General features: G+C 35.9%; 1 protein-coding gene across 2 annotated transcripts in view; it reads left to right on the forward strand.

Moving 5' to 3' along the window:
• The first annotated feature begins 2,093 nt into the window (after positions 1-2,093).
• LOC126379922 (eukaryotic translation initiation factor 4 gamma 3-like) overlaps positions 2,094-24,668 on the forward strand; it is a 33,483-nt gene continuing 10,908 nt past the window's right edge. The window contains exons 1-10 of one of the 2 annotated variants that reach the window (XM_050028934.1): positions 2,094-2,635; positions 14,020-14,045; positions 14,130-14,290; positions 14,362-14,474; positions 17,514-17,648; positions 18,696-18,754; positions 19,308-19,487; positions 21,550-21,612; positions 23,529-23,611; positions 23,686-24,493. In XM_050028934.1, coding sequence (XP_049884891.1) covers positions 2,580-2,635; positions 14,020-14,045; positions 14,130-14,290; positions 14,362-14,474; positions 17,514-17,648; positions 18,696-18,754; positions 19,308-19,487; positions 21,550-21,612; positions 23,529-23,611; positions 23,686-24,493 — 1,684 coding nt within the window. In that variant the 5' untranslated portion in view covers positions 2,094-2,579. Of the gene's footprint in view, positions 2,636-13,373; positions 13,705-14,009; positions 14,046-14,129; positions 14,291-14,361; positions 14,475-17,513; positions 17,649-18,695; positions 18,755-19,307; positions 19,488-21,549; positions 21,613-23,528; positions 23,612-23,685; positions 24,494-24,668 lie in introns of those variants that run through there. The other variant, XM_050028933.1, reaches the window with a different exon arrangement.

A 24,668-nucleotide genomic window follows, 5' to 3' on the forward strand; every position in this document is an offset into this window, starting at 1 on the left:
TAAAGTAATGAATCGATACACAAAGAATCAAGAACTAAAAAACTCGTTAGAGTGATTTAGATAGAAAATACCATGAAAGTGAAAATAATGTATTGGTTTGTTTTTATATACATGTACTTAACTAAACTTTCATTTAATCGATTTACATAATAAAGCTACGATGGTTTGCTGATAACTTAGTCGGTTGACTTAATAAGCACCATATAATTTCAGCGGACGATGTTCGATGTAGGTAATCAAACTGATAATCGAATATCTGAATCTAATATACACAGTTTCTGCTTTTTTAAAATACTTTAGCCAATAACAACATAAACAGCTATTTAAGTCCCTCTGCGGGCACAGAAATTTAACCAATACCATAGACAAATCTATTTTTCTCAGGGAAAAGGCGGAATGGTAAGAAAGAAGCCTTTGCTATGTTGCCATGTAGTGCGTTCCAAAGACATTTTTTTTCTTTTTTGAGAGTAGTGCATCTGTTACAAACAGTACAAACAAAGTACGTTTAATGTATTTGTCATACTAGCTTGCCTTGTTCATTGAGTACCAGGACCTGTAAAAAAATATGTATGTTAGTTAATCGGCATAATTTATTCAAATAATGCCTATTATCATAGTTAAAAATTATATTACTTATTGATCATTAGATTCGACCATAACTTATATTCTAGCATAACTTGGTATAATATTTAACAAACTTTTGAAAAGAAGGAGGTTATCAATTTAACCTTATGTATGTATGCTATAAGGTCATTTAAAACCATAATGAGAGACCTTCCACGCTACGTTCCCTAAAACAAATATAGATGGCGCTGTACAGAGTTGCCTTTGTTTAACCTTCTAATTTCGTGGAACAGACATATGCATCTTTTATCTTTGTTTTGGATATAACTAATGACACTTGTTAGAACAGCCAGACACAACATATCTTCCGCCTATTATTATTCTAAAATAAAGAGAAGCAACATAGGTAGCAACAAAAATCTATACATAATGTGATCCAAATATGAAGCAATATTTTATATAATATGCCTCTGACAACACATTATATTTTTGAAAAATTAGTACTCGAGAAAATAGGTAATTATTACGTTAAATCCTGGAAAGTCCATCATTAAATCATTTGTACTTAATTGTTTGAGGATAAATTGAAAACGGAAAACGGTCAGAAGTGTCTTTGGACATACACTAACAGAATTATTAACGAATGTTTTGATAAATAAAATATAATATATAAAGTGATGCAATTTTAATACAAAAACATATTTTATCCGCAGTTAAATATATTATATTTTAAACTTTTAATTTATTTGTCATATAAAAATTCCACGTCAAAGGCCACCCTTCATCTCTTAATTAATAAAGAACACTATTTTTTTCAATTAGCTGAAACTTTGGCACTGCAGGGTCAGAAAATGATCGGTTTTTCAATAGTACAGTAACCGATTTTTCATACTATGATGTCATGACCAGCTTCCAGCTCCATCTTCAGGTCCTGGATTATCTGGATATCATGTAGCACCAGAGTGCTTGCTCGTCAAGACAAGTCAAACAAGGTCAAACGGGAGTATTGCATAATTTCAATGCCGAGTTGCATATAATCATCATTAAACATTACATAATATGTTAAAATTTTATATCAATCTGACCTAGTGGGCTTATATCAAGTTGTAAGATTTCACTTACATATTAGTAACTTGCTTGTGACATATGGTTCTGCTACGAATGTGATTAAAAGATTCGTGTCTAGAAAAACAGAAAAAAAATATTATACAATAAAATAACTATGGTTTAAAACGTTATGATTTCACAAACATTTTGGCGGGCCGAGGTAGGCCGCTCGTGCATAATCCACCATAATTGAATAGATATCTCGAAATCTATTTGTCGTATCGTAAAAAAATAAACTCAGCTTATTTTTATTTTTCATGGACTATAAAGTGAGAGAAAATTCTAAAATTGTGGATGTTCTCTATTTTTCATCAGGTAGATTATCAAAGTATTATATACTAGTTTACGTTAAAATAACAGTTAATCAGATAATATAAGAACGTGGACAGCTCTACCAATACAATCTCTACACATGCGAGGCATGGCATTGCATGCGTGACGTGAGTAGACGTGAACGATCGAATGACAGTTTTAAGATTTTAAAAAATTCTACTAATATTGTTATTCCAGACAAAATATTTTTACATTTTTTATTCATATACGAAACAATACATTAACAAAACAGTAAAAATAAGTGCATACTAAAAATTTCAATTGTATCAGTGACAATCACGTTTGTTTATTGGTTAACATCCGCCATTTTGTACTGTCGTTTGTTTAGTGACTGGGTCTCTTTTCAGTGATGCTATTTGATTCTACTGAAAATATACATTGTGAATTCGCAAGTGTAGTACAATGTTTTTGCTAGAAACGTTGCTTTTAAAGGGTCTAAATTAAATCTTGTGACTTGTCAATTTGACGTCGGTATATCATCTACCTATGTGCCGGATGTGTCCTACAATCGGTTAGGGCGACTTAACGTGCCACCTTGAGTGGTGTACGTGTCCCGATCCTATGCTGCCAAGAATATGAGTGGCAACGGGAATCAGGTGCCGTTGGCGCCGAGTCAGCGCGGGCCCGGATCGTATCCTTTTTAATACTGTGTTTACTGTGATTTTATCATTATATTTACGTAATATATGCCACTTCAGCATCTGGTTGAACCGCATATTGCGAATAGTTGTGGATGTCATTGCTTATTTTACTAATTTTATGATTTTCGCTGCATTATACTTTTGTTAATCAGTGCAATTTGTGGAAATGCCCACCATGGCAGTAACATACGTATGTTTTTGTGTTGAAACATGACTTGTAACAAAGATTTGTTATCATAAAGGTTCGGTGATAAAAACAGTGGGGCCAATTATTACCCTAAAACTTGCATATTGTAGTTCCTAATTTTAATATTCAGGTAGAATTAGCAGTTCCAAATAAAGATAATACTCAAATAATTTGGTAAAACATGATTTCAATGGTGCTGTAGATTGTTTTTCTTTTGAATTATTCATAAATTGGGTGTAAAGGAGTGATAATTGATACAAAATTGTATAATTATGGATCATTCCTAAAGAGAAATTGACTGTTTTCACTACTGAGTAGCAGGTAAGTCTTGTTTTGGAGTACATAAAACAAAATCTCTTCAATAATCGTAATTATATATTGATAATAATTGTAATAAATATTTATATATTTTCACAGAAACAATTACACAAGCCATGTTTACACACTTGTAGAATATTATGTTGCATGAGTTTTAACTACAATTTTATGATTTTATATAAACAATAGCATTTTAGGCTTGTACCTATCAATGTTATTTATTATGAAAATATTGTCATATTGGTTCTGAAACGGTGTTATAAGTTATTGTTGTTTTAATGGTAACTTTTTAATTTACAGAATCATCTGTTCTATAACATTGACGAGGAAGATTAAGGACAAAGTTAATATACCTAATGTTGTGTGAGTTTAAGATAAAATGCTTTATAATGTAGAGAGAAAATATAATAGTAAAACACAATTTTGAAATATTATTAATTAAAATTGAAGTTTGACCTTTGAACTGTAGAGTGTTGAGTATTTCAACTTAATTTGATTGTTGTGATAGAAAATTATCAAAATCAACAATTTACACTTCAAAGTCCATTCCTAACTCCTTAGTTAATTAGGTGCTAGATATATTGATATTTACCATGTCGGTCTAGAATGGTCCTTATTACTTATCCATAATTTTTAATGTATTTTGTCAGCTGTTTCAGGCAGTGCGAATGTGTTTATTTATACATCAAGTGCATTTTTGCGTGCGATAATCTGTTAGTTACAATTAGTTTAATGAAATGCAATTCACTGCATGAATACACTAAAATTATGTCACAATAAAGTTTAAGCAAATTTTTACTTTATTTTAAATTTGTTTACTTACAGTGCTTGCTAATATTTCACAATTTTATAAAGAATTCTACTATAATCAAATTACATTTATGTTTTACAAAATGACCCCCATTTAACAGTTGAACTGTTAAGTTGATTATATTTCTCTTGTGTAGGTTGTGAGATCAATGACCAACCTCATCAAGTTTGGTGTCTGGGTTATTATTGAGCTGATATTACTGATTATTTTTTAAACTATCAGAAAGGTAGTGGTACAAGTAATTCAAAACAATGTCCAAATGCATTATTGTACATAATATTGGTTGTGGTGTTGATTTATGGACATATTATATCTTACTTGTCAGAAGTATACATAATAATAATAATTAGACTTATAATGGTGCTAATTCCAGTACACACCATGTAAGTTTATTATAAGTTATACCTGTTATTTTCTTTTCCGCCGAAAAGGAAAGGATAATAAAAAACAGGCATAAAATTTATGGAACGCACATTAATTTTAGGCAGAAATTAACAAATCCCTGCCATTCAATTCAATTTTTTGAAGTATGGCTTCTGTCATCTTTGATAATCCCTCCCATAATTTTATATTGGCCAATAATCTGACAATCAAGATGACATCACACATCAAATGTGTTGCAAATCAGTGAGATGTCTATTTTATTTGCCTGGGTTATTCAATTATTAAGTCATTCATTTTTAAATTAATAGTTGTCAATCTGTCCCTTTCCTTTTCAATGGATAAGGAAAAGATGGGTATAACTTAAAATAAAATTAGGAGGTGCAGGATTCGGGGCCAATATATAACAATTACAAGTGATGAATTGCCTTTAAAAGTAAACAACCTGTTAAATATTCTACGTAGGTACTTTTGCTTCAGTATCAAAAAAAATACAAAAATTCGATTAAATACGGAAAATCGGGTTCTAAGAAAGTATGAAATACAAAAACACATATCCAAAATTCTTACCTAATAAGTCAACTTGTTTAATTTATATACCTACCTACCTAGCTAACTATTTGCATTCAATAGACAGCTATTAGATATAACTACCTCGTAATGTTGGGAAGATAGCTGTCGTCGTAAGACTTGCTATAAAGTAAACTAGTTGTCTACTTATTAGATGCACCCTTTTTTGTTTGTAAGAATTTCTGAGATAATAGGTATGTCTTGTTTCATAGGTATGTCTTTTCAAGAATTAGGTAATTTTTTCTGTAGTCGAATTTTAGTTTTGAAATTATAATTTTTTTCATCACATTAACTAATTTGGGGTCCTATTTATTGAGATAATGTGGTGCTTGCATTATAAGTAAGGTTTGCAGATGAAAGTTATTCGGATTATGTCTTGAGATGTTATGTTATCAATTAAATGTAATTATCGAGTAAATACAAGCAACACCGCGGGTAAAGGCTAGTAGTATGTAAATAATTGAAATGTGCTAATTAATGCTCTTTCTTTTTAATACGCAAGACGATTCCATTGAAAAAAATACCTTTTTTAATTCGTCTGTGTTCTCTTGAGAGCGCCATTTTGAATTTAGTGTGACGTCATATAGCTTATAACCAGCAGACAAACAATGCGCTTCTAGTAACACCACATGTGTCAAATCCTGATAAGTGGTTTAGGAGTTAAAAAGGGTGTTTCCAGGCGACGTTCTCCAAAAAAATACAGATGGCGCTGTACAGATTTGCATTCGTTTAACCTTCTAATTTTCAATTTGTTTTTGGGTATAAATGACCCTTGTTATTACACCCAGGTAAAACACATCTTTATTATTATTCTGGTCAAAATAAAGAGAAGCAATATAGGTAGCAACATAATTCTATACATATCTGATTCAAATATCAAGCAACAACTATTTTTATACATCCTTCTGCATTAGGTTATCTTTTTGATTAATTATGTACCTACCCTGAATAATGAGAAAATAGGTAATTTTCATGTTAAATCTGTACAGCGCCATCTAATATTTTTTGGAGAACGTAGCCTGGAAAGTCCCTCATTGTGGTATAGTTTAACAGCCAAAAACAATCAATTTTCTGAAACCGTGGTGATTTCTCGGCGGTACTCTACCCGCTTTAGGAATCGCTGTATAGATTCTGCCACACATAAACAATGATTGGGGTTGTAGTCAAATATAAGTAGGTATGGGCAACTTGATAAGCCTGGTCACTATGTATAATGGCTGATCTGTTTTAATAATGCCTGCATATGTGTATGTATGAACAGTTTTTTTATCCCTGGGGCAGCATAATGACGACGCTTTCTTAATAAAAGTAACAGTACCTACTTTGGTTTATTAAATAAGATTAAAGTAGGTACCTACACTAAATAAAGTCTTAGTAAAATTTATTTATTTGTACACAATAAAACAGACACAAGGAACATACAAAGAAAACAAATAGTACAGGTTTTAAGCTTATCCTAAGCAAAGAGATTTCTTCCAGCTGACTTATTCAACGTATAATAATACAAATAATTTAGAAATTACTTATACTAATATAAAACAAAACATAAACCTAAACCTACAACCTAAATTTAAATAAATAATATACAGGGTGTTAGTGACATCGTGAAAGGTATAATACATATTCTATAAATATATAAACAATAATTTCAATAAGGTTACATGAAAACATTATAACGAAATAAGTAAATACATACAAGTACGACTAATCTAATTCAAACATGACTCAAATAATAATCCTTCTGGTTCCTTTTAAAACCACCACCGTGACACATTCCCAAAAAAAGTTACAGATAACTCAAGATTATCGTCAAAACTAAGTTTAATTGGTAGTATCAAAATATCTATGTCCCACTGCTGACTACAGTTGGTCCCCTTTCCCTCAATCGTTTGGAAGGGAGAGTACACAAAATAATATAAGTAGGTAGGGTACCTACTAAATCTGGCAGTACATTTGAATTATAATTTATAAAGAACAAAATAATGGTATAATTTAAATTCACGCCATCTCTTGCCCTGATTTATCAAATTGACCATAGACAGTCCGGCCGGCATTAGTAATATAATGGCCCCGATTCCTGCAGACACCGCCTAATTTTATTTTAGGTTATATCCGTCATTTTCGTATCCGTCGAAAAGGAAAGGGACGGATGATTCACAGCTCTTAATTTTAGGAAGAATGAGTAAATTAATGTGTCGGGTTATTGACTGACGTAAAATTTTTAGACGGTTGGTTTAGATTTGTGCTTAAAATTGACGTGTGTTCCATAAATTTTATGCTTGTCGATTACCCGTCCCTTTCCTTTTCGGCGGATAAGAAAAGGACAGATATAACTTAAAATAAAATTAGATGGTATTTACAGGAATTAGCACCACTGAACGGTTAAAGAAAATTTTATGAACTTAACCAATGATGTTGGTCATCATCCTCCATGCTAATACTGCTCGATAAATTATGTTGCCCGTTACATAGGTATAATGCAATAATATTATACAAATGTATCACAACTCAAACACAACATGGGTTAGTATAATAATAACAGACTTATTTGCGCCCCTTAATTCGGCTTGTGCATTGTCGTAACTGTTATAAGATTTGTATCACACAAATGACACAAATACACGCACAGACACACACGGACACATACACGCACGCACGCACGCGTGTAACATACACAAACACACACCCTTACATACATAACATACACACACACACACACACAGGCTGTGAAAATGACTAATTAATACGTCGTTTGATTATCAAATCAATGGACATGAGAAGTTGTGATTTGCTTGCTAATACAGGATGTCCAATATGTCATGGAGGACCCTTTACCAGCTGCTGGCCCTCATAACGATCTATTAAAATATATGAGATTATGACCTCAGTAAACGTTTAGTAGATTTCGAGATTTATAGGTGTGAAAAGGTAGGCGATAGACAGAATTACTTTCGCATTCATAATATTGTGTAATGTCGGTCAGCAAATATAGTATACTTACTGCTATGTTTACGTTTTTGACATTCCATTTTTTATATTGTTTCTTTTATGCAATGTATGCAAAAATAATAAACAGAGTTTCCCGTAAATAATGAATCAAACTTGAAGGGAGGATAGCTCACCTATCTAAAACTAATTTAATTTGACTTAAAATTCAAATTCAAAACGGCCACCATGTTGAACTCCATAAAAATTAAAATAGGTACCAACCTAATAAAAATCCATTCATGGCATGGTATTCGATATATAACCATAAAAACCTATAACGTACATACCTATGTAGTATTTAGATAAATTATCTATTTTCTCACGTAATGATAAGATTTGACGTATCAAAAAACATACTTAAAAGTGAAAAATTGATAACACAGTTGAATTGTTGCGTATTTTATTTTGAGGTATATTTGTAAATTACTTGTCATAATAAAAAAAAAACAAGAGACAATAATTTAACTGTTTTAGCTACTTTAAATATTACGTTTCATTTCTATGCTACTTGTCTAGTTTTTATAAGTGGTATTATTTTTACATTTCGCTAGGGTTTTTTTATGTCCCCCTTTACGTTGTTAATAGGTACCAGAACAACATTTTCTATCATTGCACAATTGCAGACTTTTGTTATGCAGTGGCATGAATCATATCTATACATATACATAATAATATAATTACAGCCTACCCTAGAATCTAACGCAAATAATACATAAAAATTAATACAAAAAAAAATCGAAATACCAAATATGATTTATTTTATGTAGGTATTTTATTATTACGTGTTTACAATCTAGTGTTAATTTAAAAAGTCGGTGCGCCATCTATCGTGAATAGGCAATAACAAACTGAACTTGCGGATGCCTTGCCAGGGTTACGCACACAATGACGAATTCGTCTCATTTCTGACACGACGTGTGTGCACATAACGAACTCTCGTACGCAACACAAAGATACGATTCCGAAGAAAGCCGAGACTGTTGCGTGGACGTCATTGTGAATATAGTTCTTGTTCTTATGTAGGAATTAGTATGTACGCATTATTTATGGATACTATAGCATTGACATGTAGATTTTGTAGATGGAATTTCGCTCGCCGATGGTCAAAATCCTTATTATTACCTCTCAAATTTCTTAGAATATTTTGTCTTTTTATAAACATTCAATTAGAACTTATGTATGTCGCCAACTATGAACAAGTACTATATTCAAGAATAAGGATAAAAACTAAAACCTCAATGCCACGGTTACGCACACAATGACGAATTCGTCTCATTTCTGACACGACGTGTGTGCACATAACGAACTCTCGTACGCAACACAAAGATACGATTCCGAAGAAAGCCGAGACTGTTGCGTGGACGTCATTGTGAATATAGTTCTTGTTCTTATGTAGGAATTAGTATTTACGCATTATTTATGGATACTATAGCATTGACATGTAGATTTTGTAGATGGAATTTCGCTTGCCGATGGTCAAAATCCTTATTATTACCTCTCAAATTTCTTAGAATATTTTGTCTTTTTATAAACATTCAATTAGAACTTATGTATGTCGCCAACTATGAACAAGTACTATATTCAAGAATAAGGATAAAAACTAAAACCTCAATGCCACGGTTACGCACACAATGACGAATTCGTCTCATTTCTGACACGACGTGTGTGCACATAACGAACTCTCGTACGCAACACAAAGATACGATTCCCAAGAAAGCCGAGACTGTTGCGTGGACGTCATTGTGAATATAGTTCTTGTTCTTATGTAGGAATTAGTATGTACGCATTATTTATGGATACTATAGCATTGACATGTAGATTTTGTAGATGGAATTTCGCTCGCCGATGGTCAATATCCTTATTATTACCTCTAAAATATCTTAGAATATTTTGTCTTTTTATAAACATTCAATTAGAACTTATGTATGTCGCCAACTATGAACAAGAACTATATTCAAGAATAAGGATAAAAACTAAAACCTCAAATGTAGGCGGCAGCATTATTGTATGTTCCTAGATTTTAACAGTTCTCCAGCTAATACTGTCCAACTAAATTTCGTGATAAATTGCTATAAAATGTGAAGCAACGTTGAGTGTATCCTGTCTGAAGGATGAGTCACGAAAACGAAAAGCAGTGGGAAAAGCAATTTTGAAAATCAGTTTTTAGGGTTCCGTAGCCTAATGGCAAAAAACGGAACCCTTATAGATTCGTTATGTCTGTCCGTCCGTATGTCACAGCCACTTTTCTCCGAAACTATAATAGCTATACTGTTGAAACTTGATAAATATGTGTATTCTGTGAACAGCATTAAGATTTTTATGCAATGATAGAAAAAAAAAAACAGTTATTTTTTTATCAAACCCATACATGTGGGGTATCTATGGATCTTTTTTTTCATGTATTTTTTATTTGTATTAAGCGAAGTTATCACCCATGCAATCAATGCATCTTTGCCAACGCAGTGACAGTTTATTGATCCCTTCTTAAAGAAATCAGCTGGACGAGAGGCAACAAATTCTTCAAGGGCATTTTCTTCTGCCTCTCGGGTATTGAATTTTTTCCCGCCAAGTTAACCAAATTCTGGAAAAAGTAGTAGTCTGTAGGCGCATGGTCTGGTGAGTAGGGCGGATGACGGAGAGCTTCCAACCCCTGTTCTTGCAACTTAGAGACCGTCTGCTGTGTAGTATGAGGTCGCGCATTGTCGTCCAATGCTGGTGGGAGATGTGCCAGATTCTCCATCATTGTGTTCAGTTCTTCACAGTACACATCTGCAGTAACGCTCACCCCGTTTGGTAAGAAGCTGTGATGAATCGCACCGGCGCTAATCCACCAAACAGTGACCATCACTTTTGTAGGGGTTAGTTTTTGTTTAGGGCATTCTTTAGGTGCTGAACCCGGATTCAACTAATTTGCTGAGCGCTTGCGGTTATCAAACAGAATCCATTTTTCATCGCAGGTAACAATGCTGTTCAAAATTCCTTCATTTGTGTGTCTGTTGAGCAGTGCAAGGCACGTCTCGATGCGTACTTCTCACGTGCGATCATTGAGTTCGTGGGGCACCCATTTATCAAGCTTTTTTAACTTGCCAATTAGACGCAAATGGACAAATATTGTTTTGACGCTAACGTCGAAATCTGCTGCTAATTCAGCCGTAAATTGTGTATCTTAGCTTCCGCAATCGCCATTTAATTTGTCATCGTCGACCAAAGTCTTCGAACGACCGCGAGGTTCATTTTGCAGGTCGAAAATTCCAGAACGGAAGCGAGCAAACCAATAACAGGTGGTGCGTTGGTTTGTAGTGTTAGCTCCGTAGACGTCGTTGATGTTGCGTGCCGCTTGTGTCGCGTTGCTGTCACGACGGTACTCATATTCCATAATTACTCGAACTTTTAACGTATCCATGATGACGAAAAAGATTGAAATGCGATGAAAATGTAACACTAACCAATAAACAAATGACTACTTTCGGAAAAGGAATTCCATGATTTTAAAATAAAATTGATTTAAAATTATAATACTTAGCCAAACAAAAATAATTTTGATTTGAAATGGCCAGTACCGCTGAACGGCAATTTCATAGGTAAAGACCTATTATAACATTATGATGTTGCAGTTAAACGCTGCGCAAGGGGTTATAGTGTAAAAATATAACCAAAACAATATGTTTGTTTACTCCAGTAATATGAGGAACTGTCAAATTATAAGAACTCTCAACAGTAGCGACACCTGATGGGAGAAGTAGACAGTTTTTTATCCTCATCAGTCTATCGTTTGTTGTTATTACTTTTATTGTTAGATTCACTTGACACCAGGGTTGCCGGGTAGGTAATATAATCCTCATTTCACAAGACAGACGAAAAATATTCTAAATGGAGTAAAAGTATTTGTTAATATTTGGTAGCTGCAGCCGCATCTGTAGGTTCCTTCGTTCATTTCGTCTCTTATTTTTCGATTGCCTATCCTGCCCCCGATCCTGTGCACGCCACTGGTTCGTATCATCATACTGCCGGCAACAGCTACTTCCCTATTACAAACAAAGTAGACTACTTTTTTCAGTATGTTTGGATAAGTGCTTCTTCTTGGTGAATCGCTGTTAGGTATAGATTTTGTCACCTTTATACATACTTATTATTATATAATATAATATAGTCAAAACCCAAAAATATTTAGTTTGCGTGTTCTATAAACCCTGTGGAGTGATTTTTTGAAGTGAGGAATGATTTGGTTGTTTCATTGTCTAATAAACATCTTTTTATTCAGATTTAAAATACCTATATCTTAATAGGTTTATGCTTACACAATAATAAGTAATAGGAAGTTTACAACATTGACAAGTGAACGACATATTTGTATCGTATGTCACTATTCGATAAATTACTTCGTAACCATGATACCATTTCGCTAATTCACGTTTCTAACGGTAGAGATCGAAGGCAATGTTTTCATGCCTGCATATTATTTTTTGCATAATTGGTTATAATGACAAGCTGTCTACGTTGTGCAGACCTTAGGAATTACCTATTACCCTACTAGGATATTCAGTTCAGATTTAGTACTGGCTACTAGTTATTTTAACTGTTACACTAGTATTTTGTGTTCCATTTAAGAAAGTCGCTCAATATCATGCCCTATTCTACAGTGGCAACCCCATCAACCCCTAAAAAAATTACACCCCTCCGCTACTGCAGTCAGTTACGCCACCCCCGGCTAAGCAGAAGCGACCACTTAAACGTATTCCATTGCTGCTAGAAATCTAAACACATTTCCTCGTAATGAAGTTTGGCCCTGCCTTGTACACTACGCATTTTTTTCCGTCGCCCCCATTGTCGGAACTGAGTATCTGCCAGGGGTTGCTAGAGCATCGGTGAACGCCCCAAATCGTAGTAGAGAGAACCACAAAATATACTTGTCCTTGTCTCACATTCTAGCCATGAATTGTTGACCGGAGTGATCTCTTACGACATGGCTTACGGACAACGTTCGCGATAATAATAAAATAAAATTGTCTTTCTAAATATACGAGTGAATACATTGTGCAAACTTTGCAATAATTAATCGTCGGCGCTTACATGAAAGTGTCGCGATGGCATAAATTTCAGTGCGAGCGTAGAGCCATGTAGCGCGCCGTTTCCTTATCGATTTTCTCTATGCTGCATTAAATTACTATTTAAATTGTGAATGCGGACTGCAAAAATTTTAGCAACATGCGTTGCGATTACACGTCTTTTAATCAAAGCCGGAATTTCATATCGTGAAAGAATATTTTTGAGTGCTTACTATCCTTTAATGTAGTGTCGTAATAATTGTATAAGTACACACGCTGTCTGCTGCAGTTCATGTGGCAAAAAACTTTCTCGAGTAATTCGTTACTCATATAAGATAACGTGAAATTGTGGCCTTATGCCGATGATTGTGTCTCCATTATTTTGGGAATGGTTCAATATTTGGCTTGCACAATTTCTAAAAGATTTGTATCATGAAATTAAAATGGTGGCCTTAAGAGGAGGAAATAATTCAATAAATTCTTTGTCACATGCTTGTGTCAACCATGGAAATCAGTCACAACAGAGTGCGATTGATGTGGCGCAAAGTTTACAAACATCATTGAACATGCCCCAATCGGCAGTGGCACAGCACATGAATGCGAATCAAATCAATTTGCAGTCCTTGAATAATGTTTCACTGCAGTTTATTCCGCAACAGAACGGCCCAAACTCTCTCAAACATGAGCAGAACTCTTCTCGCTACTCCAACTCAAATTGTATGCTGCCGTCGCACCACTACAGGCTGCTGACGCAAGCTCGTAAGTGGATTCGATGATGTCCCCTCCATGTTAACGTCCAAATACAAACTTAATTTGCTTCTTTTCCTTAGCCACCATTCATCTAAATTGTTCGCTTTGTTATGCTTTCATAACCCGGAGTACACAGATTGTGTTTTATGCGCTATTGTTTCCTTTTGTGATAAAGGTCCGACTTATAATTGACATACAATTTGATATTCTACTTTTTCAAGCTTTAGTTTGTAATGTCCAACCATGGTATCGAGCGTATATTTCCGTTTACGTTTTCTAATTTCCGTATTTTTGTCGAATTACTATTTCCTTAGCGCGCGGCAGTTATCCAAGGGCGTCAACACCACACAGTAAGTAAAAGTAAAATATCGACGAAAGTACTGCAAAATATCGTATGTTAAATATTGTGTACTACAGAGGGTGTTCTTTTACAGGACCGGAATGCTATCATCCAGCGGGCGCCACCGGAGCAGCCTACATGCCGAGCACGGCCGGCGGGGCACAGTCCTCGGCGCAAGCGGCTCTGAGAGTTCAACCCACGCCGCAACCGTCGGCGCCGCCGGCACCTCAACAGGACATGTCCAAAACTACTATGGTAAGTTCTGTCCTATAATTTAATAATTGTTAAATAAAACCGTACCTGTAAAATTTTATGATAATTTTCAGGCTGGCCACAACTACGTGTCGCAGCCAAATCAGACACCACAGGCTCGGCCGCAATATCCCAACTTTCAGTATAGAGCGGCGCAACACGGGACAAGGCCAAATACACATCCTAGGTAAGGGTCTTTAATGTTATTTTTTGAACCATACAGTTTTATGATTTCTTACGATTATGTTAATATATTCGGGCCCACCCAACAATTTCTTTAAAAAATTGTTGATAAAATTCTTTAGTACCTAGATAATATTCTTCACGTGTTGAACACAAAGGTCAAAGTATCAATCAAACATTCAATGTTTTGCTAAGGCGACCAATGCGTTTATATTTTACGTGCGATTTTAATATTATTTTTTATATATCTGTAGGCATTGCCCGCTACTTCATTTCCATTGAATCTGCTTGTTTCTTGCAGAGTTTCGTGTCAAGAAATGTTTATAATGTTTGACAGTGTCTTGTAACATTTCGGTGGCGCAAATATTTTTTTATAAAGGCACTAATTGCGCGTTAGGATTCCTTTTTGTCTATCTAATGTAGTGGTCTATGGAGACCCTTACTTGTAGCCCACACGTTAAAAGAAATGCACCGCTGAAATTACGTAATAAAGGCACTTTCAAAATTACATTTCTCAACTTCTCAAATGGATGAGCTTTGGTCCAAATACTGCCCAAGAATGGTACCTGCGTGTTCCGGGCACTAATGTATGCAGCATACCAAATATTCTGGGATTCTAGCAAAAAACGTAGTGACATCGTAACGCAAACTACGACAGATGGGTCAGACCTGTTTCTGAGTTCATATCAAGTACAATTTTCCGTCGCAAAAGTATGGAACTGAATATAATTAAAATAAGCACTTAACAGCCTCCGTGGTCTAGTGGTTAGAGCGTTAGGCTCACGATCTGGAGTTCCGGGTTCGATTCCCGATGGGGACATTGTCGAAATCACGTTGTGAGACTGTCCTTTGTTTGGTAAGGACTTTTCAGGCTTAAATCACCTGACTGTCCGAAAAAGTAAGATGATTCCGTGCTTCGGAGGGCACGATAAGCCGTTGGTCCCGGCTATTAGCCGTAAAAACACCTCCACCAATCCGCAGTGGAGCAGCGTGGTGGAGTATGCTCCATACCCCCTCCGGTTGATTGAGGGGAGACCTGTGCCCAGCAGTGGGACGTATATAGTCTGTTTATGTAAGCACTAAAGATATTCATGAATTTAATAATTTTAATTAAAAATAAAACATTAATTTTGCGACGGAAGATTCTACTTGAGTCTCGGAAACGGAAAATTCACTCAGAATCTTGGTCTGAATCATCCCCCTCAGTTTTCGTTACGATGTCACTAACACCCTATAAGTATAACTACGTTTTTTGCTAGATCCCCAGGACAAGGACCAGGAACATGGTGCTGATTCCAGTACACACCATCTAATTTTATTTTAAGGTATTCCTGTCATTTTCTTATCCGCCGAAAGGGAAAGGGACCGGTAGTCGACAGGCATAAAATTTATGGAACACATGTCAATTTTAGGCAGAAGTTTAAAAAACCTTTACAATTTTATATTGGCCAATTACCCGACAGAATTAAGTTGACAGCACACGTCAAACGGATTGCATATGAGCGAGATGCCTATTTTATTTGCCCGGGTTATTCATTTTAAAATTAACAGTTGTCAATCATCCGTCTCTTTCCTTTTCGGCGGATAAGAAAATAACACGTACTTAAAATAAAATTGGGAACTGTGTGCCATCGGGGCCATTGTTTTACTATTGTTAAATTTATTATTAGTAGTATTAATATAAGTAGCTTCAATAGTCAAAGACACCTTAAGAAACGTATGTGTATATTTGATGCTGATAATAAAACAAAAAAAATATTATGCGTAGAAAAAACTGGGAATCGAACCCGGGACCTCGAGATCGAGAGATCTGGATAAAGGCCTTTGATTATTAAAGCTACTAATAAATAGAACAGTAAAGCAGTGTCGTATGTCATAATTTTATGTAATAAAGTGGTAGGTTTAAAAAGGTCTCATTGAAACTGATTTTAAAAATATTTGATATGATGACGTACAATGGATGACATTAAGTGCTAGAAACCCAACCCAACACATCTACTACCAGCAGGACTTCTGCAGGGCTCCCACTTGGGCAGCATTTGGATCGAAGTTGAGCAAAGTCTTTTATCTATTCATTCATATTAATCGCAATGTAGCTAACTTCTAAACCCAATGCCCCACAAGGGCCATAATTGCACAACAAGGTACGAAGATGACCGATTACCAACGAGAATGTAGATAATGATCAGAGTTGAGAACCATAGTTTCTCTCGAGTGATACATAATACTACACCAATCATTTTCATATCTTTAATGCAAAGTAAAGTGGAGGGGGAAGCAAGATAGTAAATACAAAACCAATGGAAATTTTGATATGGTGTCTCAGACTTGATATTACTCACTCGTGAGTTTTACTTTCACTGGACTTTTTCACATTTTGCTTCTAGATATAATATTAGAAACTTTTGCATAACTCATATGGTTTAATGCCTCAGTAGTTATGTTTCGTATATGTTTGTTAAATACTAACCACGGCATGACTAAATAATAGAATATGCAACACATTTGCCTAATACAGTGGCCACAAAATAACCGGAGATAAAAGCAAAATAATAAAAATATTTAATTCAAATATTTGTATAAAGTAGCCATATAATAGATAATTAGATAGAAATAAAGAACTAAGTTTCTATAATATAAGTAAGTGGGTGGGTACTGAAATGTAATATAAATTCATGTACATTTGATGACGTAGTCTAACGTAAATCAGTTCGCCAAGTTGCCGCGTGCAATAGCGGCCATAACGAATATACTACGACAAATCTGCATGGTGACGTAACTTTACACGAGATGGTCACAATCAAACGTTTGTTTCTACCTTTATATCCTGCTTCTTGCGTAGGTAAATATTACTTTTATTATTTCACTATTGCAAGTACGTCATAAATCACAGTACTTAAGATAAGAAACTGAATTATACATTACCTGACCTGAATATGAAATTTTTGCTGCATTAAAACGCAGTGATATCTTCTAACCGTGACTGTATTATAGCTTTGAAGTTTGTGGCACGATTGAGACAATCGTTTTATATTTGATGCAGACAACAGCAGCCGTTTATACCTGGAGCGGCCGCTACTGCAACTGGACCAGTTATGTATCACCCCACATTCGTGCTCGGACCCACGCACATGGGTATACCGCCGTCCTACCAGCAGCCACGTTCTAGCACGCCAGGGTGAGCACACTGTTTATTATTATACTGGGTGTTAGTGACATCGTAACGAAAACTCAGAGGGATAATTCAGACCATGATTCTGAGTTAATATCAAGTGGAATTTTCCGTCGCAAAATTCCTGTTATTTTTTTAGTTTTTTTAAATTATTTTCAATTCTATACTTTCGCGATGGAAAATTCCACTTGATATTAACTCAGAATAATCAGCTGAATCATCCCTCTCAGTATTCGTTACGATGTCACTTACACCCCATACAAGCACATACAGTAGCCATACAAGTAGGTATGGGTGTTAGTGACACTGTAACGAATACTGACGGGGATGATTCAGACCATGATTCTGAGTCGATATCAAGTGGAATTTCCTGTCGGAGAAGTCATGAAAATTTTAGAGCTTATTTAAATTATTTTCCGTTCCATACTTTTGCGACGGAAAATTCCACTTGATATCAACTCAGAATCATGGCCTGAATCATCCCTCAAAGTTTTCGTTACGATGTCACTAACACCCTGTATAGTTCTTGCGCTCTAGTACGGTGTGTATGACTGCAGGACAGAAAGATAAGAGTACAGCCTACTGTGCAAGGGAAATACTAAAACAATGTACTAATCTGACAGTTCTCCTACACGCCATGCTGTAACGCAAAAGATATACAAATTGTGCGTTTTTATTTAACTTGCAATATTACAAGAATGTCATTTCAATTCATATAATCGCATTAAAATTGATTTCCGATTGCGTTGAAATTAGTTCCACACTACAATGTGCACTCCCCGATAACTCGCAGCAGACATACAGTGTTTGAACTTGTTTGATCACCTACTATAGTATTATTCATGTGAAAGTTACTAAGTCTGTCTGTTACCGTCTCACACTTAGAGCGTTGATTTTAATATTTGGTATAAAAATAGTGTGAGACGTTTTTTAATAGTCGTTTTTATCCCGAAAATCATCCCTTGAGGGAAAGGGGGTAGAATAATGAAGAATCTTTTTTTTATATACTGTTGTACTCGAAAATCGTGTATTGTAAACTATTTCTTTTGTCAGGTATTATCAGTATGTGCCGTACATTGGTTATAGTACTCCACCGAGCCACACGCCGCAATGTAAGTATTATTTTGTAATACTAGCTTTGTCTGTAAATATAATGCAAGGCATTGGTGCTGATTCCAGTACACTTCATATAAGTTTATTTTACCTGTGATTTTCTTAGCCGACGAAAAGGAAAGGAACGAGGAATTCAAATGCATAAAAGTATGGAACACACGTCAATTTTAAGCAGAAATTTAAAAATCCTTTTTATATAATAATATGCGTATCTTACACCCGGGTTATTCATTCATTTTAAAATTAATAGTTGTTATTTTGTTAAATGTTTGTTAACAATCATCCGTCTTTTTCATTTTCGGCGAATAAGAAAATGACGGGTATAATTTAAAATTAGGAGGTGTCTGCAGGAATCGGGGCCAATAACTATATTAGTGATTAATTAAACTGGTGCCCTTTGGTACATTTGATCGTAATTTTATGTGGCTGAACGTGAGTTGCCTGCGAGATTACTTACTTTCAGGTCTAACTTAATTTATAGTTTGTCAGAAATTATCCCAAGCGTAATATTTTGGTAGTTGTTATTTCTAATAACACGTTCTTCTTTTACAGACTATTACACGTCGAATAGTCAACAACTGCCAACACCAAACATACAAGCGAACGCGCCAGGAGGCAGAAGCAACCCTACCTCGTTGGTGGGCCCACAGGGGTCGACCGCGACCCCCACCGTGCCCGCCGCCACCATACCACAACCGCAGGCCCCGGCACATATGCATCAGACAATGCCTGGTATATACTTCCCGTACATTATGCTTATCATACTTATTATTAGAGATGCGCCGAGTAACGAGTACCGAGTTTTACTCGGCTCAATTTTTTTTCAACCGAGTACTCGGCCGAGTAACTCGGTTCAATCAAATTCTCATTTCGCGCGCGTATACAAGTACAAACAGGTTTGCGCCGGTCAAGACGTCGGCTCGCGTTGATACACCCATCACCCCGCCCACGCCTTCCAACTACTAGTGACTTGATTGTTTGCAAACAAACACATCACGTTGCACGTCATAGTAAATAAATAATTGAAAAAGTTTGTTATTTACCAATGGCTGTATACTCGTTACTCGTTATCAAATAACCGAGTTATTCGGCCGAGTACGAGTATCAAAAAACCCGCCGAGTACGCAGAGTACCGAGTATCAAACGAGTACTCAGCCCATCTCTACTTATTATATTATAAATGCCATAAAAAGTCTGTATGTCAGTCTGTTACATTTTCCGCGCATATATCGCTAGGCCGATTAGGATTGATATTATCAACATTAAGGTAATTTCGGACAGGAAGGATTTAAAATGCTTACTGCAATAATGTAACTGAAGTTCACGCGACATAGTCGCGGGTGGATAGCCAGGACGTACGTACATACATAAATTGACGCTCACAGTCCCTAATCAGATTACAAATTACAGCTACTTGATAAGCAATTCTTATGGTTATTCGAAAGAGTATGGTCGCACCCCAGACACTCCATACAAAAATTTCATTCTCTTTGCGGCCATTTTATACTAAAATAAGACCCCGAGGGGGTAAGGTAAATCTTGCATGGCGCATCATGAGAATTGGTGCACGGTGGAGCGCCGGGCAGTTACCGTTCTTTAGTATTATACTTCGGTACAGTGACAGGGGATACATTTTCCTTTTAATGTTCCATAATGTGATCTGTTAATCGACTATTACCGGCCTCTGTTTTCCTCACGTCAGGGGCCTTTGGCCGCTCAATAATAAGCGCTCGGTAATCCACCCCATAACCCACACGATAAGAAAACTGGCCAGGGATAAATAGTAACTTAACGCATGTGTTTTTATTCCTACTTCAGTAATTCAGTAAGTAGTCAGGCTTTAAAATTTTGTGTAGTCTTCATGACAAACTTGGTACAACAACATCTGGAAACGCCAGAGCGAGAATGTGATATTTGCTTAGATTTGTTTACACTGAAGTTAGTTCTCTTACTGTTATATGCAGAGTTTCAGTTTAGTTAAAATAAAATCTTTTATACAGAACTTTTATGTAGAAGTAGTATCTATAAATAAATTTCTTTTAGAAAATGGCACATTATTTTTATTGCCTCGAAAGGCAGATTAAGCCATTGGTTCCGGCTTTCTACTTACTGAAGTAAGTATGTACGTAAACGTTACACGAGGCTTGTCAGGAGCCTTTGGCAGCTCAATACTAATCCTGACACCAGGGTTAGTGAGGTCGTTACCGACCTTTCAACCCACAAGAAAAAAGAACGGGATTGTAAATTAACACATTGCGACCCGCTCACCTCTGGCACTTATAAAACAGCAGATAGCCATAGGTTAGGTTTTTATCTCCTGTCTTTAAATTATATGATCGTTATACTTCTTACTACAAGTCGAATGGTCGGTTACTTTTACCAATTTTCAGATTATGATCAAATGAATGAATAAGTATTTATTCACATAACAATTACAAGAATTGTAAACTAAATATTGAAATAGACAGAATAATAAAAAATAAGTTTAATAAAGCAATCATTAATTATAGAAAATAAATAACGACAATAAGACATTAATTTACTAATACAAAAGAAAATGAATTGTATGCTAAGTATTTAACATTTGTGCACATAAGAAGAGTCATATCATGAAACAATTGTCTAATAACAAACTGATTTTAAGATGAAATCATCAACGTAGCTTTTTTAATCTACACAATTCGAATTTAGAAAAGTATTTTCTTAGCGAGCAAAAAATATAAAAAGTAAATATAGAAGATATCCTTATCTCAGGTAGGCAGGCATTGATATTACCATTTTTCTTTGTTCGTAGGTATACGTCCTGCCCAACAGAAGCGCCAGAGTCATAGAGTTCCAATTATTGACCCCGTAACACGTAAGTAGTAATAAAGTTCTTTTGCGTCTTTTTAATGGAATACACTAATTAGTCTTATTAGTCCTTATAATACACTTCTCATCAAAAAAATCGAAACACCTTGCAAGTTTACGTTTTGTCAGGATTATCAGAAAAATGTGTACATTTAGGAATAAATGTTAAATGTCGTTTAATAGTGAGTAATATGAGCTTATCAAATCTTAATGTTAATGTTCTAAATTAAAATTAATTTTTCATAGGTTTCGTATTTTGTTAAATGAGTCATTTTTATTCCGTATGGAGTATAAAGGAAATGGATAAAACAACACACGTAAATGAAAAAAAAAAGCTAAAAACGTTTATTTAATAACTTGTATTCCCTCCCCGAGCTCTAATTACTGCTTCCATACGGTTCTTCATCGATCGGATGAGAGTCACGATCACATGCTGTGGTATATTGTCCCATTCCTCTTGGATTGCATCTTGCAGCTGGCTAAGTGTTTCTGGGGCAGGATCTCTTGCTCGAATTCGTCTCTTTAATTCATCCCACAGATGTTCAATGGGATTCATGTCCGGGCTTCTTGCTGGCCATTCCATAATAGAGATATCGACTTCGTTAAGATAATCTCGTACGACGCCCGCGGTGTGAGCCCTAGCATTGTCGTGCATGAATATGAAGCCGTTGCCAATAAAATGTGCATAGGGCATCACATGAGGCTCGAGACACTCTTCGACGTACCGATGACAGTTTAGTGCAGGCAGACGTGGCCCAGACACGAAAGCAAGCTCTGTCTTACCGTCGGCGCTGATTCCTCCCCAAACCGTCCACGAACCGCCACCATAGCTGACCTTTTCTTCAATGCAGCATTGTGCATAGCGTTCTCCGTCTCTTCTGTAGACCTTGTTCTTTCCGTCGTTACCATACAGCATAATTTTACACTCATTAGAAAAGAGAACTTTGCTCCACTGTAGGTATGACCAATTTAGGTGCTCACGTGCAAAGTTAAGGCGCGCTCTTCGATGGTCTGCAGTTAATTTCGGCCCATTTGCTGGCTTATGCGGTACCAGTCCACGATCCTTCAACCTTCTTCTAATTGTAGAGTCACTTACAGCCACCCTTCGTACAACACGAAGCCGCTGCTGCAGTTGAAAAGCGTTAAGGCGACGATTTCTTAAAGAAGTTGTTACAATAAATCGATCATCTCGCTCAGAAGTGACCCGATTCCTGCCAGATCCTGAACGGCGCGTGAACAAACCAGTCTCCCGATAACGTTTATAGACTCTATGAACAGATGACAGGCTTAGATGCAGTCTTGCAGCCACAACACGCTGACTAAGGCCAGAATCCAGCAATGCCACAACTTGGGCGGCTTCTGTGGGCGAAGTATCCATACGTTTTAGAAAAAAAACCTTTTTTCAGACGTCCCAAAGTCACAGTATTGAAATAAAAAACAAAAAGTTTAAGGATAGGCGCCAATTTTTAGTTTTTAAACGCTAAATGTACTCCAACCCTAAACACACATTTGTCTCAAAACAGTGATTCATTTCGTTTATAAGATAAACAAATGAAATTCTAATTTTGAATTTAGAATTTTCGCTTATTACTGTAATGGCCAAACTGCCAGCTATACATTTATGTATTTTTTTTCATCGTATGAATTCTTTTTTGTGTAAAATTCGGACAGAAACAATGAAAACGGAAGTGTTTCGATTTTTTTGATGAGAAGTGTATTATGTATAACCTACTTAAAATGCTCATAAGACCTCTTGAATGGTACATGTTTTTCGAAAGCATGCGTCCTTATAAAAACACGCTAATTAACCTTCCATAACTTATAAAACTGTAATTCTATTCTAAATGCAATGAAGTATGAATAAGTATTCATTAAATCATTGTTTGTTAATGTAAATAAGTACGTCTATCTTTTTTATCACAGGACAAGATATTTTCTCCGACCTATTCTCTAACGATAGCCAATACTTGAGTGGTGATTCCAGCGAACGGCAAACACCACAACCCGTAAGTACATTCGAGTTACTTTCTCGTATTGTTTGTATAATTATATTAGTATTAACTTTATTTATATTGCTTAGGAGCAAACACATAGCATTGCTGAAGAGTTTACGAGAATGGTCAACGAAGTCGCCAACCAGCCGACAACATGTGAAAGTGCTACGAAATCGAACTATGTGATAAAGAATATGGACACACCTATACCTTCGTCGACAAGCACTGTGCAACTTCAATCAAATGCAGTAACCTCTATAAATAATAATATAATAAAGTCTGAGATATTAACTATTAACGAAAGTAAAAATGTAGGACCTGATGTTGCTGTAGAACCTAACGAAACTCCCGTAGTATCAGCAATATCAGACAGTCCTGTTATAGTGCCTAAAATGCCTATGAATATTAAGCAACTCCAAAAAAATAGTGATCAGAATATTCAGTCTTTAGTTGTAGATAAGAATATACCATCTAATAAACAACAGAAACAAAACAAAAATAAACCAGTCGTGCCTCAAACTGAAGAAATAGAGAAGCAATCCGAAACGTTGCATGGCGCTCCGTTGGCGAATCCAATATCGGCGCCTGCGGCTGCTATATCAGCGGCTGCGCCCGCTTCGGCCCCGGCGTCCACGGCTCCTCCCGCGCCAGCAGCGCCCACCGGGCCCTCAGTGCCCGCCGCCGTGCCTGTCATACCGGCCGCACCATTTGCGGCCGCTTCCCATCCCACCCCAGCATCCGCTCATACCCCTGCACCTACACCACAACCACAAAGGATACCCAGGGAACGAGTTCGCTCGGAAGACAAGGACAGAGAAAAGAGCAAGGATAAAAACGTGCAACAGGAAAAGGAGCCTCCTTCTAACAAACCAAACGGGCCTACACCTGCGGCTGGTGAGTATTTTTTATTTTGAAGTAAGTTATTTCCTGCGTCTTCGTAAAAAATAAATAATATAGAAAAGCGAAAAAATGCCTTAATGGTAACCTAACCTTCACGCGGAAATCCTGTTTTTTGTTAGAATTGATTGTGATTGATAATCAATCAGGACATCAACTGGTAATGTACAGC

This window comes from Pectinophora gossypiella, chromosome Z (assembly GCF_024362695.1).
Source record: "Pectinophora gossypiella chromosome Z, ilPecGoss1.1, whole genome shotgun sequence".
In the NCBI taxonomy this organism is placed as follows: Eukaryota; Metazoa; Arthropoda; class Insecta; order Lepidoptera; family Gelechiidae; genus Pectinophora; species Pectinophora gossypiella.